This window comes from Falco naumanni, chromosome Z (genome assembly GCF_017639655.2).
Source record: "Falco naumanni isolate bFalNau1 chromosome Z, bFalNau1.pat, whole genome shotgun sequence".
NCBI lineage: Eukaryota > Metazoa > Chordata > Aves > Falconiformes > Falconidae > Falco > Falco naumanni.
Window position 1 is genome coordinate 41,040,886 of NC_054080.1, and position 16,723 is coordinate 41,057,608.

General features: G+C 41.0%; 1 protein-coding gene across 7 annotated transcripts in view; it reads right to left on the minus strand.

Moving 5' to 3' along the window:
- ERCC6L2 (ERCC excision repair 6 like 2) overlaps positions 1-2,970 on the minus strand; it is a 58,040-nt gene extending 55,070 nt beyond the window's left edge. For 2 of the 7 annotated variants that reach the window (XM_040579186.1, XM_040579187.1), the window contains exon 1: positions 2,505-2,914. In XM_040579186.1, the coding sequence (XP_040435120.1) occupies positions 2,505-2,523 (19 nt within the window). In that variant the 5' untranslated portion in view covers positions 2,524-2,914. Of the gene's footprint in view, positions 1-909; positions 963-2,504 lie in introns of all 7 variants that reach the window. The other 5 variants (XM_040579181.1, XM_040579180.1, XM_040579183.1 and 2 more) reach the window with 5 other exon arrangements.
- Positions 2,971-16,723: the final 13,753 nt, after the last annotated feature.

Here is a 16,723-nt window from a genome sequence, read left to right on the forward strand (position 1 = left end):
TGTTGGAGTAAGTTCTGCTACTTCTGAGAAAGTCATTATCAGTAGCAGTGAGAGTCACCTAAGGTTTTTATGGTAAGGAGCAAATCAAAGAGAATCTTGCATCAGAGCAAGTATTCATACTTCATACCTATAATCAGTGGTAGTACACCTTTCAGGGCATATCAATCCAGTTACTTTTCAGAAGTAAGGAAAAAAAGAAAGAAAAAAAAAAAAAAAAGAGGAAGCCCCAAAGGCAAGGAACTCCACCTTCCTCCATTTTTATATCTCAGTGCAAAGAACTCACAGAAAATATCAGTTCTGCTGGCCAACTCCTGAGCTCCCGGAAGCGTATGCTCACAGGATTATTCTCACAATATATTAGTTAGATCAGAGATAATTATACATAATTAAAAAAAATAATTTAATTATATACACTAGAAGAAAACAAAGACATCCATGCAGCCCACTATTCTACAGCAACAGTGGCCATAAGATGATAACAAAGGAACAATAGAAATAGCACAAGCACACAGAATACTGCTCTTTTAAGATTTTTCAGCCTTAAAGTATTTTTCAGCTACAGAGATTTCTGGCCCAAGTGTGGTTTGTCCGTTTAGCAAACCCTAGTGGACTCCTCTCTTTCAAGTATCTCCATTCCCTTCATCAACAGATGCAGATTTCTTCCCATTTGGTGTCTCCTCTCAATTTTGCAGGTCTGCTCTCTAATACCTACCAACGTTTTGCCTGCTATGAACTTGGTTCCCACAACCAAAGATGATGGTGGATTAATTCTTTTACTAACAAGATCATAAGCCACCACCTCTCTGCTAGACTCACAATTTTGCAGATATCTTTCACAATACCTCCCATCATCCTTACTTGGTAAGTTCAGCCCCACACCCTGTGACCTGTACATAAGCTGCTCCATACCTTTGGCCATTCCTGCTCATCTTCTGAGAGAATTGAGGCTCAAAAGTATCTTTCTGAGGAAAAGGGTGAAATACAGATGGTATATTCAACAAACCATACATAACTATCTTTAAGGTATTCGTACCATCTCTCACACATGCTCAAATCGATGCAAAAAAATGTGCACATGAACTTCTCCCAGCAGCACGTAAGTCTTTGAGTGATTTCTCACAAATAAGACTGAAAAAATGAAACCAGCTATATACAGCACAGTTAAATATGCAAAACAAAGCTTAAAATAAGACAGCATTTCCGTAATTACTTCCTCTTACAGTAATAACTGAAGTGACACGCAACACTAGGTTAAAGACTCTCAAGTTAAAACAATGCTTTAAGAGGACGATGCCTTTGTTTTAAACTAAGCATTTACTTGAGTTTAGTAAGTTGCATATGACCTGTCAGAATTAGAGTTCCACGTGCAAAGTGGAAAAAATCACATGGAGTAACAGTTTCAGCATTACCAAACTCCAAACCTGGTGAGAAACGGGGAACAGAATGACAGAAAGGGAACAAAGAGAAATGCAGTGGTATTAAGGACACCATTGCTACAAATCCCTAGAAAATAACACTGCACAAGTCAAAGCAAGAATTGCTACTTTAAGGAGCCTGATTCACTAACTTCTTGGTTGTTGAACCAGAACTATAAATTATGTAGGATACTATCTTTAAAAATTAGAAAATTATCCAATATGGCTTCCTAGCATGTATATTTGCCGCCAGTGAAGCAAGCTGGTATTTAAGATGCCTGCCTGTACTTACCCCTTTTACCACAGTTGAAGAAAGCATGCCATTATATATATGTTAACTGTATTTAATCATGCTGTTAATGACCTAATGTCACACTGTAGCCCCTTTTGACAACTACTGCTGTATAAAAAACACAACCAAAGCAACAAACTATCATGAATGGTTTGTTAACTACTGGGGTTTGACTACTTAATGTTGAGCGCAAAGAATTTTTACACTCCAATAAATGACTGTAAAAGCAAAATTCAAGGGTACTATAAAGTTAAAGCATTGCCCTTCTTAAATTGTAAAGCTTAAGTACAAAGTCGGTAAGCAAAAAAGGGCTAAGAAGACCCAAAACGTTCTCTTCCAAAAGACGTCAAGGCAGAATGTTTTGAGTTCACTCAACCACACATTTCCACTTGCCACAAGTTAATAAATTCCAAATGTACGCTTCTGACAAACATGAAGCGATTTAAAAGGAGCTTTCGCTCTTCCTATTTCTAAAGCACGCCCCACTGCACTCCTCGCGTTCAAACGCCTCAGTTGTGCTACCAGGCCAGGCCAAGCCTCGCAGTGCGCCGGCCAGCTGCCCCTACGGGCCTGCCCGCAAGGGGCCGGCCAGCCGCTCCCCGGCCCCGCCACCCCACCCCCCACCTGGGCCGGCCAGCCTCACCCCCACGGGCGCGCTTCGCGTGGCGAAGGTGCGGGAGCGCCCGCCGTGGGTCACCGAGCACCTGTAGTTTCCACACCTGCTCTCACATTCCGCCTGAGCAAACGTGAATATGCGTCTGAACATTGCTCTGGAAAGACACACGGAAGAGCCTTACCTGGGACATCATCACACATTTTAACTCTGTGCAAAGACCAGCAGAGCCCGTGGGGCGGCGGCACCGGGGACAGGTGGGGGCCAGCCGCCAGCTGGGCGGCCGCTCCAGGGGCCTGCCGCCACGGGAGGGGGCCACGGGCCGGACTAGCCAGCAGGCCCCATCGCTGGACGCCGCACGCTGCCCCCGGGCGAGTCACTGGAGGGCAGGGGCTGAAGTAACCCGGGGGGGGCCAAGCAGTCACCCGGCGGGCACCTCGCAGCGCGGCAGGGAGAGAAAGCGCCGCGCCCCACCACCGGCCCCCGCAACGGACGGGCAACCTCACCGGCCCGGCCCGCTCCAACCCTTCCGCGGGTGCGCGCAGAAGCCGCGCCTGGGGACGAGGCGAGCGGCCCCTCCGCTCGTCACCCCGGCCCCGCCGCGGCAGGTTGGGCCACAGCTGGTCGGGCGTGGGGGGGGAGGGCAGGTATCGCGAGCAGAGCGGCGCGGCGGGACTTCCTTCTTAAAGGAGCCGGCGGCAACACGAAGGCGAGCGGGCCGTACCGCGGGGCTTGCCGGGAGCGGGGCCCCGCGGCGGGTATGTGCCAGGGATGGGGGGGCGGGGCGGGGCGGGTGTTCTTCGTCTGGCGCCCCGGCAGCCGTGACAGCTTCTCAGGCGGCCGGCGGCGGCGGGGTTGCGGCTTGGAGGCCGTGGACGCTGGTGGGGCGAGTCCCCGGGAGAGCCCAGCGCCGGGCCCTGAGCTGGTCGGCCGTCGGCTGCGGGGCCGCATGCGGCGGTGGGGCGCGGTGCGTGGGGGTGCGTGGTGCAGGCCCGCGGCGGTGGGAATGCGGCCTTGCCCCGAGTGTGGCCCCTGAGCGGCTCGTAACAACCGCGGCTGGAGTGACTGGGCGTCTCGACCCATACTACCTGCACTATAACTGAGTTTCCTCCTAGTGCAGCCCCTGTTTGTAGAAAAATCTGGAAAGGGGAGGGGGTCGGAATCTGTAGTTCTTCTCTACGAAGAAATGGCAGAGGTGCGGCAGCCGGGTGCGGAGGAGGAGCCGGTGCGGGGGAAGGCGGCGTGGGTGTGCTGGCAGAGCGCGGTGGGGGCCGTGGGCCGTGGTGGGGTGGTGGGAGCGTGCAGCAAGACCCAGCCCTTGGAAAGGCTGCAGTGAGAGAGGCCTAGTGTCCACAACGGTTCCACCTCCTTCCGTTTTCAGAAGAGCCTGCCGGGATGCAGTAACACTTTGAAAATGCTCGGTAATGACCATCTTGGTCTTGCTGAAAAAATTCAGCCTTACCAAGGAATCTATCCAGTTGGCCTCATAGCTCAGTGGCAATTTAACAGAGTGTTACACAAAGGGCATGACTTCCCAGATCCATCCAATTACTTTGACAGAATGCTTTCACATGAATTTAGTAGCACAATAATAAGTAGCTTCACTTAAAAAAGTTAAGTGTATGTGTGTACATATTGTGCAAAATTATTTTTAAAGCTACTTTGATTAATTTTTTTAATGTGGATGGCATCAGTCTGGGATGAATCTGTTATTGTTTCTAATTATCTTGAAACGTGAATCATTTTAACGACATGTTAGGGAGGGATTAAGCATTTGAGAAAAGAAAACCAGCATCCTTTTGTCATATGCAGTAAAATTGCATACAATGAAGATGAGTAGTCAGACCAGCTAATGAAAAATCCTACAGTATTTTCAGGAGCAAGGCAAGGCAATATGTGGGTCTCCATGCTCTTTCTGCATGCAGCTACCTGCCAGATCTAGGAGTAATGAAGAGTTGCGCAACCTGGAGCAGCATTAAGTTGCTTCTTTAAGTTGCCTGTTATTAGCCAGAATTTTGTTCTAACAGAAGTTAATGAAAGATGGATGGTGTTTGATCAGCCAATTACATTAGACTAATGGGAAAATAGCAGGCATGAAAGCACCAGTACGGTTGCTGCAACAACAAACTACATGAATGTCAGGCACCATATATGTTGGAGGAAGTTGTTAAAAAATAAAACATATGCTGTGTTGCATTTCATTCTTACCAAGATATTTGTGCTTAATAAGGACTCTTGTGCAGAGTGCAGCTGTTGTTTTACAGTCACAAATACAATGTTATGACTTCACAATAGAAGAAAATAAGAAACAGATTAAACTCTTGCTTAAACACTTTAATTTTTCTAATAAACAGGTAGTAAAATTCTGCCTACACTCCAAGGATCCCATTGTTCTTTTACGTCAGTTATAAGACCTCAGTGGCTTAGCTGGAAACAGAACTGCATCTGAAAATCTCAGTGAAATCTCTAGGATGAGTCTCCGTTACAGTTAGGTACAGTCTTGAAACCCTTCCCTTCAAGAGGGAGAACAAAGGGAGGAAGGAACACACTCTTACCAGGAACAGTTGGTTAGCTTTATTTCAATGGGTAGTTTTCCTCTTGCCATTAAAATTCCTTTCACAAATTACAAGCAATTTCTGTATCTTTACTCCACTTTGGAGGGGGGGAAAAAAAAAACCAACCCAAACTAGAAAACAATCTGGCCCAGTTAGATTAGGACTTCTTAAATGCAGTACCCTTAAAGGACCAAGCCTGTAATTAAAATATTTTCAGAGGCCAGAGAATTGTTTAGCTCTGTTGTGTATCTATAAAAGTTATTGGAACATAAAAGTCCTTTCAGAATTTTTTCTAGCACAAGTTATTTGCTAGAATATCAAAAATGTCTCACGCTGTATTTCTTCAGGGAAATATTTTGAAAAGGATTTAATTATGAAAAGCTCTTGCCATTACTGGAAAGTGTAATATATCAAAATTCTATGTGAAAATTTGAACTCTGCTCGTATTTGACTTGGTTTAGATTTTGTAAGAGAAGTGTTAGGCTCTGGTAACAAGCAAAATGAACAGGCTAATGGGGATAAGCGTTTTTTAAATAGGTGCTGTATCACTGAAGGCGTTTCACATGTAACATTGTGGCCTTCCTGTTCACTCTTCTTTGACAGAGAGAGGAGATAGGTTAACTGATGTGCATCTAAAAAGAGCAGCTCAGTTACATTTACAGCATCTTCCACGTCAGTATGTCTGGAAACAAAGCAAGCTAGTGATTCTCACATGCACTCAGCATTTGCAAGTCTAACTGAAACCCACAGAAGGCACAGGTTTCTAGAATTTTTGAAAATATGTCAGTCGGTTAATTCCATACTAGAATGAGTAAGAGGTGGTTCAGTTCACTGGTATTCATTAACCAGGGCAGCATTAAAAGTGCTACAAAGAGGAACTTTGTGATGTGATACACACTGAATTAATGTTTTGGAAGGCCTTTCGTCTCTCTAGCAGTTCATTTGCCGTGGTATTTTGCACATTACCCATTAATGGTATTCAAGAAGGTATCAGTTCTTCATCGAAATGAGCCTGACTCTGTCCCTGAAGTGTCTGTACACTGATGCACACCCACAGGGAACAAAGAAGAGGCATTAGAACGCTTGTGTGCAGCTGCAGGGCTTACAGTCTCTTTGGGATCAAAGAGATTTGGAGGGATAGGTCACACGACTGAGTGCTGCTGTGGGCAGGTGCGGGCTGTTTAAGGACAGGCCAGGGCAGTGGGGAGCAGAATTGGCCCTTATGTGAGAGAGCAGCAGGGATACAGGGAGCTCTGCCTGGTTTGTAGTGACTGTGAGATGGTGGAGTGCAGGATCTTGAGAGAAGGGAACAAGGCAAAAAGCAGAATTGTAACCCAGGCCTTCAAGAGTTCAGACTCATGCCTGACCAATCCATTAGCCTTCTACAATGAAATGACTGGCTTGTGGACTAGGGGAAAGCAGTGTATGTTGTTTATCTTGACTTTAGCAAGGCTTTTACCACTTTATGCGATAACATCCTCTATATACAGGCTTATGAAGTATGGACTAAATAAATGGGCAGTGAGGTGGACTGAAAACTGGGTGAACTGGTGGGCTTAAAGGATTGTTAGCAGCACAAAGTCCAGCTGCATTCCCATTACTACTGTTATACTCTGTGGTCTGTTCTGGCCATTTCATTAATGACTTGGGTGATGGGACAGAGTGCATACTCAGCAAGTTTTCAGATGATACACAATTGGGAGGACTGGTTGACAGAACAGATGCATGTGCTGCCATCCAAGAGGGACTACGACAGGCCGTTAGAAATGCACTGGGAGTGGAATAACACTGGGCAGCAGTATAGGCTGGAGATCAACTAGTTGGAAAGCAACTTTGCACAAAAAGACTTGTGGGTCCTGGTGGACAGCAAGTTGACCATGAGCCAGCGGTGCACCCCTGCAGCACAGAAGGCCAACAGCATCTTCGGCTATGCTAAGAAGAGCACTGACCAGCAGATTAGGGGAGGAAATCCTTCCCCTCTGCTCAGCCCAAGTGAGACCACATCTGAAGTGCTGTGTCCAGTTCTTGGCTCCCCACAACAAGAAAGACATGAATGTACTGGAGAAAGTCCAAGGCCATGAAGATTAAGAGATTGGAGCATCTGACCATACCAGACAAGGCTAAGAGCTGGGATTGTGTCGCCTCAAGAAGAGAAATCTCAGGGGGTATCTTGTCAGTGTGCACAAATACTTAATGGGAGGGTATGAAGAGGATGGAGAAATACTTTTCTCAATGGTGCCCAAGGCAAGAGGCATTGCATGCAAATTGAAACAGGAAATTCAATTTAGGGATAAGGAAAAGCTCTTCAGCTGTGAGGGTGGCTGAACACTGCCACAGTTTGCTCAGAGAGGTTATGGAATCCCTATCCTTGGAGAATCTCAAAACTCAGCTGGACGTAGGCCTGAGCAACCTGCTCTAGGTGACCCTACTTTGAGTATGGGAGGTTGGACTAGGTGTTCTTTAGCCTTACAGTCTCAAGCATTCTGTGACTCTTTGAAGTCTGTAGGATAAACTGAGTTCTGGCTAAATGCTTATGCTGTCTATTAGTTTAAGAGCTGTAGACACCAGACAGATTGCTTAGGCAGAATCCAATTTGTACTGTAGCCCAGTGCCAAGAGACGTGGTACCCATTCTTACCTAGCTATATGCATACTTCGAGTTTCATCTCCAGTTATTCTTAATGACTCATAAGATCTTCAAGTCATTCTTCTCTTTTGTATCCTCAATTGTAAAATAAAAGCCTGAAAATGCTAGTTGAGGAAGTCTGGAAATGCTGCAAAACAATTAACATGTGCACAACACATAAAAAATAGATAACACCTTGAGAATTTAATTCAATAAATCAGGTACCTCTTGTATTGTTAACCCCTTCTCTCTCAAAAAGATCCTGGCCAGTCCTAAATCTTAGTAACTCTTAGAAGCCAGGGTAGCAATAATTCTTATAAGCTGCTGCAAAATTGTCCTTTAAAGGTTGTCTGCTAGATGATGTGTTACTCAGCCTGAATAAACCTGAGACTGATTCCACAAGTGTTATGAAGTATTGATTCATTTCCTTCGAGTGTCTGTTTAAAGGGTGGCTTGAGAAAAATGCAAAGTTTTGTCCTTAAATAAATATTGTATATAAATAGATCATGTCAGCAACACTCAGATTTCATGATTGCTTGGAGTGGGAACTGTATAATGAGACTTGTCAGCTCCACTGGATTTGTAGCAGGTAGTTGTGTAGAGCAGTTTTGAATGTTTCAGGAAAGAATGTGAACATTCAAAAGGCTTGTGGACCATATCAGCATAATTGTTCTTCAGACGATCCTTTATTTTGTGTTGCACATTTCACTTTATGAATAAAAATTATTTCAGAAATGGAACAGAGCTAGCTTTCCCTTAGGAGCAGTAGTCATAGAAATGGTTTATGGAGATTACAGCTGAGTTTAGTTCCCGTAATCCCTTTTTTCCTTGAGGAAAAAAATAAAAAGTATTTGCTTCCTCAGGTTTGATTTCACTTATTTCAGTTTTGATTGACAGCAAAGCATGAAGGGAAAGACTTAAAAGTAGTGCACACACAGGGAATGAAAAAGACTAAAATTGAAAGGAGGTTTTTAGGTTGGGTTTTTTTTTTTTTGGGGGGGGGGGGGGGAAACATGGCAAGCAGTCCTCAAGAGATAAAAAGGCCATCATTTAAAACCTAAGCAGATGAGATGCAACTGTGGTCTTGTGTGGGAGGCTGGAACATGCAGCTTTCACAACTAAACCCACAAAACCTGGAATACACAACCCATGAAAACAGCCATCTGACTTAGTCATCAAGTCAAACTTAGCCAAAGCATCTCTAATCAAAGGAAACTGTAGGGTCATCTTGGAAGTCTGATGCCAGCTGTGAACTGCTAGGCTGCTATGATGATCCAAAAAGAAAGAAAAATGCTATGTAGTTATCCTTTTAAAGATAAAACTTTTTTTTCCTTTCTGACCTGTTTTAAGCAATTTACCTCATTAATTGTGTGAGCCGATACTTTTGAGGAAACATGCAGAGGCATACACACATATACGCAAAAAAAAGCACATTAAGAAGTAACTCTGAAGCTCCATTAAAATATATGACTCCTGTTTAAGCAAAAAAATCCTATTCCAATGCTGTGAGTAGAATGCAGCACATTATACAAGTAATTTCCTGTATTTCTTCTTTGTGCTGTATATACAACACATCTAGCAAAACAGGGTAGTTTGATGAAGTGGCAGTTTTTAGGAGAATATTATAGCTGTGTACAAATATGTTAAAGATGTGAACTGGAGCTACACAAGCTGAACTGGGGGCTTGTCAAACAATTCACCAGTCAGTTTCCCTAAAGCATGTAAGAATGCTGTGTGTTTATATGGAAGGCAGGGGTATTTTTGCTCCTGGGGGTTGTTTCCCTAACTCTGAAGTCAGTTAACCTCTTTTACCAGGATGATCAGACTGCTGTTGATGCCAGAAACCACAAATGTCTGGAACCAGTATGTCAGAGATTATTTCTGCTGAATCAGCTCTCAATGTGACAAATGTATTAAACCAGTAACCCAAGCACAGAGACATTTCATAACACAATGGGAACCACACTGCAAAGTATATCTTTGATTTAGACAAATTCTGAGCCCCTGTCCAATGTTCACTGTTAACATAAAAAAAAAAAATCTGAAACTTTTTGTGACACTGGCAACATTATAATACCAGAACTACTGTCAGACTTATTCGAGTCTTTGCTTTTAAATAATATTCAAGATAAAATTAAAATAGGAGAAATACCACAATATGATTTCTAAAGCATCAAAGGAATTATTAAGCCGGTTATATTAACAGTTAATTTAATTTAGAGGAATCATCAGAAGTGCATTATATATTAAAAAGAAAATTGCTGTGCATGCCTTTTATTGGATTAATGTAACTTAAAATTGTTGTCCAGTATCTGATCACTGTAATGGGTAAGATCTCTGTTGGGTTTATTCAAAAGGATCTATTGGTTTGTACACATACATGTACCTGCATATGCTGTGACATTGGCCTGCAAACAAATTGAAACTCAGTCCTAGTTTGTAATTAGGGCTGTCCAAATGCACGTATCAACAATTAGAACCTAATAAAATCTCAAAATAGCAAATCTGATTCATATGTCATAATAGCTAAGTCTTACTGTCCAAATCAAACATACATAGCTTCTTCGTCTGTAAGCAAATTCTCAGTTACATTGAACTGCACTGTTCTCTTTTTTTCTGATTCACCTTATCCAGTAAATTCTAAGTTGAGACCACGTTTTTTTCAAGATGTAGGATATAGAATAAGGTACTTATAAACCACAGAAATAAAGACTATAACTTACAGAAGGTATCACTGTTAAAAACATAACCTGTTTTTACTATTTTAATTCAGCTCAAAGACAAGTAGTAGGCTTCCTTATTAAAAAATCCTTGAAAGCAAAAAAAACCCCAAATAATCAGTCTTACTCTGGTATAGGATCCCAACCTTAATGTTTTTTTCTTAATTTAAACAGAACAGGTTTCTTTCTTTTTTTTTTTTTTTTTTGGTAATACTTATTGTTAAAATAGTTTTAAAATTCTATTTTTGCTAGTGCTTTTTAAGGAAGAGACCAGGGCCAAAGAAGAGCATTTATTGGAGTCTGGAAGAATAAAAATACTTTTGTTTCTGAGGATGATTGCTTGCTGACTTTAAGTAGACTTGTAATCAAATTAGTTGCACTGCCACAGGGCAGCACTGAGAATGGACCAATTTTCTTCAGCACGGTGTTCTTTCATGCTGACTGCTTCACTTTCCCCACTGAAACCTAAGAAGATTCATGCTTGAAGTACAGTAAGTGAATAAAGTCAAAAGAAAAAAAAAAAAAAAAGCCAGAGAGAAAGACAAAAATATACAGCATTCAATTGCTTGTGCTTTCTGTACAGGCCTACCACAGTCTTCTGACAACATTCAAGATTACTGGCAGTCCCAGTCCAGAATTTACCAGCCCCTTTCCAAATTCAGCTGTCTCTTCTGGTCAGTCCTAGGGGCTGATTCTCTCCGTGTGGGTCTTTGGTTGCAAGTATAAGACACAAGTGACTGACTCCCTAGGCCAATTGTCAAGCGTAGTCCACTGACTTTCACAAAAACAAAACCAAACCAAACTGCCAAACCAGACATACTGAAAATCCAAACATACAGTCATAGGGATAATTAAAAGATTAAAAATAGCAGAAAAAAAAATGTTCACAAGAGTATTCTTATCACAGCCAGTTGCTCATATTGCATGTCTTTTTTTTTTTTTTTTATCTTGAAGAGATTAACCCAGCTCTGTATGTGTAGGTAGGAGGGAATAATTCTGTGTTAAGACAGATATGCTGTTATTATGACTTCACTGATGTTTATCATTTAACTACTACAACTACTGGAGCCATAAAAGTAAATGGAGTGGCAGCAACCATGATAGAAAATGAGGCAGATGAGAGATCTTCTAAGCCCAGTTGTTGAGGTTCTGTCTTCTGTGTGGTATGCATAATGCTTGAATTCATCCGCATTCATGTAATGTTTTCTTGGAATACTTTAGGCAAAATATAGGAAGATTGAAAAATCTAAATTAGCAGGTAGCTGTATTCATTTATACTTGTGTGCGTATATGAAGTTAATATAGCTAGTAGAAAGTAGCACAAGCAAGTCAGTTTTCTACAGAATCTGGGGTGTTCATTTACAACAAAATATTTGTACAGATATCAGAAGAAAAAAAAAGAGCTTAAACTTTTGCTTAATGCACATTATCTTACCAGTACCATCCTTTCACAACAGAGAGGGTAAAACAGATTCTTTTAGCTTTAGTGGACTTAAGGTTTAGCTTAAATGATTTTCTAAAACATAGTGAGATTAGTCAGTACTTAATGCTAGGACAAATGAGAGCCTGGGTTATTATGTCATCTCAGACAGACCACAGAATGCAGAGAGAATTCCACCTTGTTTCTAAAAAGCCGCATAATCTAGATTTCTTAAAAAAAACTCCAATCAGTGAAGGCTACTATTAAATCTTGTGAGGTAATAGGTTGTTTTGACAATGCCATAATCCAGATTCATGGATGTATCTTTCAGCTTCAGTCAAGATCTAATTCTTCTCAATCTCCAGAGGTTCAAGGACTAGTGATTGCTGGAATCCTCCATGGATTATTCCTGATCCTCAAGGACATAGGAGCAATTCCAAATTAACTTCCAAAGACATTTATGTAAACTGTATCCCACCTTGAAAAGAGTAATACACTACATTCACATATAAACAGAACCTTTAAATATGCAACAGATGTTCCATTTTTTTAAAAGCTCTTGAATTCATTGACAGGCCTTTGGCTAAACTGATAAATTAATTTGTTCAGGGCAGATTTCATAAATCCTCTAATAATTCTTACCCTTACACATCTTGACTTGATTTCTGAGATCTACAGCATGTGTTTTAAATGTTTTAACCTTTACTACTTTAATCAGGTAACATTTATTTCAGGGCTGGATGATGATCGGTCATAGAAAGATATAGCTGACTGGGAAATAAAATCCAATTTGTCAGTTAAACAAACCTCCACATCTCAAATAAGAAGAAATCAGTCTGTATTCCTGGATCCCTGAAATGCTTAGTGGTTTTGATGTCACTCTCCCTTTAAGGAATATATGGTGCTGGACTGCTAAATATTGCTGGATGCACTGCTGCCATGCAGAAACCACAGTTACAATGCTTATGTATAACCAGTTTCTTTGAGTCCTTTGAATGCAAACCTTTACCTCTATATTGAGACTTATTTCTGTCGTTTTAAGCTATTTTTCTTTAATACTTAGAGGCTAGATACCAATTTAAACAGCAATGAAATCAGTCTGAAAAACAAATTTTGTCTAAGCTGTATGCTTTGGAGAAGTCTTCAACTTTCTTATTGCCTCTGATGTAAAGTACTAAATAATATCAAATAATTTAAGGGTCTTTTTATTGACAGATGTGTATGATAGAGTGCAGCAAAATACCCAGGTAAAACTGCATTAGAAAGACTTCTGTCCTCAATTGCTAGACAACTGATATGCCAGCCACCCACTCAAAAAAATTTCAGATATTTTCTTACTATAATGGGACATCCAGAAGTCTACAGTCTCTAAGATATGATAAAAATATATTACATTTATAATGTCTTTGTTTCTGATGAAAACCATAAACAAAGCAAACCGCCATTTTTTCCATGACATTTGCTTATAAATCTAGGTTTAGCTAGATGTAGAGGTCTAAGTACATCAGTGCTGACTATATTTTACTAGCTCCCATCTATATGAATCCACAGAATTGTGAGTTTTACAGCCTAATTTGAGACACTGGCATCCATTCTATAGTGCCTGATGCTTTTTTGCTCTAATATGTTTGTAAGTGAACTCTGCTACATCAAGTAGAACGATCAACTTGTGAAAGTATTACAGGATTAGACAGTACATAACAAAACCAGATCTACCCATCTGAATTCTAGTTAAAATCCATCTAGGTGGATTGCATTTATTTGAATTCAGGTAAGATTTCTTAATCTGGGCCAGTTATGTATGTATGTTTTTTATATCTCTAATGTTCGTTATGAACATCCATGAAACGGAACTGCATTTCACAAGTGAAAAAATAGTTGAAAAATGAAAATTCTGTCTACCTTCTTTTCTTTATTCATCTTCCAAGCTATTCTGGAAACAGGAGACTTAACAAAGCTTATTTGTTATCCTTTGTATTTTCACCAGGTTCTTTTTTGCCAGTTCCTCAGTAGTCTGTAATAATCTCAGCTATCAGCTGAGTAGCTAACTAGAAGAAGCCAAGTAAAATGTGTATTTGTTGCCTCCCATCTGCCTTGCCTTTGGCAATGCCACTAGAATTGACCTTTCTACCCACATGACAATTTCTATTAAATTTTAGAAATGTAATTATAACAGATTTTTTACGAGATGGATAAACCGTTTTTAGAGATTTATAAAATCTGCATGGACAAAATGCTGAGCTTCTAACTTGAAATTAGTCTTCTAGCTTGAAATCAGGTTTTATCTTGAAATTCTTCAAGCTTCTAACTTGAAATTAGTCCTGCTTTCAACAAGAGATTGGTTATATGATCACCCAAAACCTCTTCTGACTAGCTTTGTCAGAGATATGGTGATTGTGTCTCCCTTTAGTTGAAATTGGTCCAAAGATCTGGGGATTACTAGAGAAGACTAGTAGATTATATAATAATCTGTGCTTTGTGAAGTCATGGGGAAGATTACAATACATACGGAGCAATATCCAAGAACAGGTCTGTAATGCAGAGTGCACATAGCTGTATATTAGTTCATCCTGTGAATCTCCATGCAGCTCACACTGGAACAACCAGAATTCATTGCTATTAGAAGTCCTTTAAAGGTTATGATCTGGAAAAGTCAGTCAAAATCTTCTAGTGTAGAATTTGTTTCATACATCATATTTGGCACTCTGTTCCCACTTCGTAAATGTTGAGGAATTATTATTCCTGAGAAATGAGGTACTTTCATCTTACTCACTAGACAGGATTTCCTGCAGGGTAAATCTTAATTACAATATTCTCAGGGATCAGGACTGATGCTAATGTGCTATCATATTGCAGTAAGAAAGCAAACAGATCTCGTACCTTTGAGTTGCTCACCAGAAACAAACCTAGCCACTGGGGAAAATGCTAGAGGAATTTTCAAATTGTTGTCAGACTTTGTAGCTTACAAATGCCAAACTGCAGTATATTATAGAAACAACTATGTGATTACCCAGTTCTCCACTTTGCTGTATTAACCAAGTCTGGAACATACTAGTGCAAAATAAGTGACAGGATAAATCTGTATCTGGAAAGCAAATATACCACAAACTGCATTAAGCTGCCAGTAAATTTTCTTCAAATATTTTACTTAATAGTAACAGTACCTTCCATCACAGCATCTCTGACACCTAATCAGTAACATATAGCAGCAAATACTGACAGCAACAAAGTGTTTCACAGCTAAGCAATCAAATATGAGGAGGCTGAGTGACAGAGTTGCCCCAGAAAACAAAGAATTCTTACAGTAGCCAGGAATAAAGTATTGCTTGAATCTCTAGCTTCTCATTTCTGAACTCCAGGTTTGCACTAATAAATTCACATTCTAAGATCAACTTTTACTGATTGTATGGTGTTTTCTACTAAAAAATTGAGTTTCATGCAGAAATCAAAGTACCCTAAACTCAGCTGCAAGCTTAGCTGCAGGAATACAAAATACACAAATCTGCAGTGAAACAGCATTGTTCCTGCCAAGAAAATAATCTTATATAAACACAGAAGTAATTTTCTATATCAACTGTAGAGGGTGTGACCATTTCCTTAAGATGACCTTAAGATTATATTGCTCAGTGCTTGACTTTGCATTCTCTTGTGGAATGATTGTGCCTCTAAGATAAGAAAATGGATTATTGTTTTACTTGATTTACATACTATTTTAGATGAAAATACACAACCAAACTTTGCAAGTGTCATTTGAAAAAGGCAGTTTCATTTGGCAAAACCATATAATCTCCACGTATATTGAAAACCTCTCCCAGTATTGTAATATGAATAGTATGAACTCTAACAATATATTGTGACTAAGAAATTACCGAATTACTTTGTTTAGGTAAATAGGATAAGCTATTCCCAAAAATAAAAAGCTCTTTTGCCAGTATGGGTGTTATTTAAATTAGAAAAGTCCCCAGGTGTATCTGTAGTCTAGTAATTGTACCAGGAAATGTGTTCTTCAGCTTGCCTGCGATGACCTAGCTTTAAATTAGCTAGTCTGGATATCAAGTAGCAGTTCAGACACATCAGAAAAGAAGTCGGCAAGGGTGGGCTTTATATTTTTTTCCAGTAGACTTTGCGGCCTGTGTTGTGCTCTGTTTTGTAGAAATGATAATAATAACTTCACCCAAGCAAACCAGTTTAATGGTAGCTTAGATTATTCAGTATTCAGTCATAGGTGAAATTCTCAGATGAGTATGCCAATACCTACCTAGTTTATTGATACTGCTGTGTATTTACTTTCAGTTGCATCATAGCTGTGGCCTCATAGAGTGAGTGAAGGCCCATGCATTTAGACAAGGAGAAAAGACTTGTTAATGCGGCTGGTTCCTATAGAACTCCTATTTTTCTCTGAGAAAAAACCCAAACGTTTATTTGAATTGAACAATCATAACTGGCTGCCGCTTTAAAACATTGCCTTAACGTTGGAGTTGACAAATAATCATAGAATCATAGAATCATTTAGGTTGGAAAAGAGCTTTAAGATCATCAGGTCCAACCATTAATCTATCACTGCTGAGTCCACCACTCAACCGTGCCCCTAAGTGCCACATCTCCAAAAATACCTCACTCACTCAGCCACTTCCCTGGGCAGCCTGTCCCAGTGTTTGACAACCCTTTCCATGAAGAAATTTCTCCTAATATCCAATCCTAACCTCCCCTGGTGCAACTTGAGGCCATTTCCTCTCATCATATCAGTTGTTATCTAGGAGAAGAGACCGATCCCCACCTCGCTACAGCCTCCTTTCAGGTAGTTGTACGGAGTGATAATATCCCCCCCTGAGCCTTCTTTTCTCCAGGCTAAACCGCCCCCGTTCCCTCAGCCGCTCCCCACCAGCCTTGTGCCCCAGACCCTGCACCAGCCTCGCTGCCCGCTCTGGCCACGCTGCAGCACCTCAGCGTCCCTCTTGCAGCGAGGGGCCCAAACCTGAACACAGCGTTCGAGGTGCGGCCTCACCAGTGCCCAGTACAGGGGGACCATCGCTGCCCTGGTCCTGCTGGCCACACCGTGTCTGGTACCAGCCAGGGTGCTGCT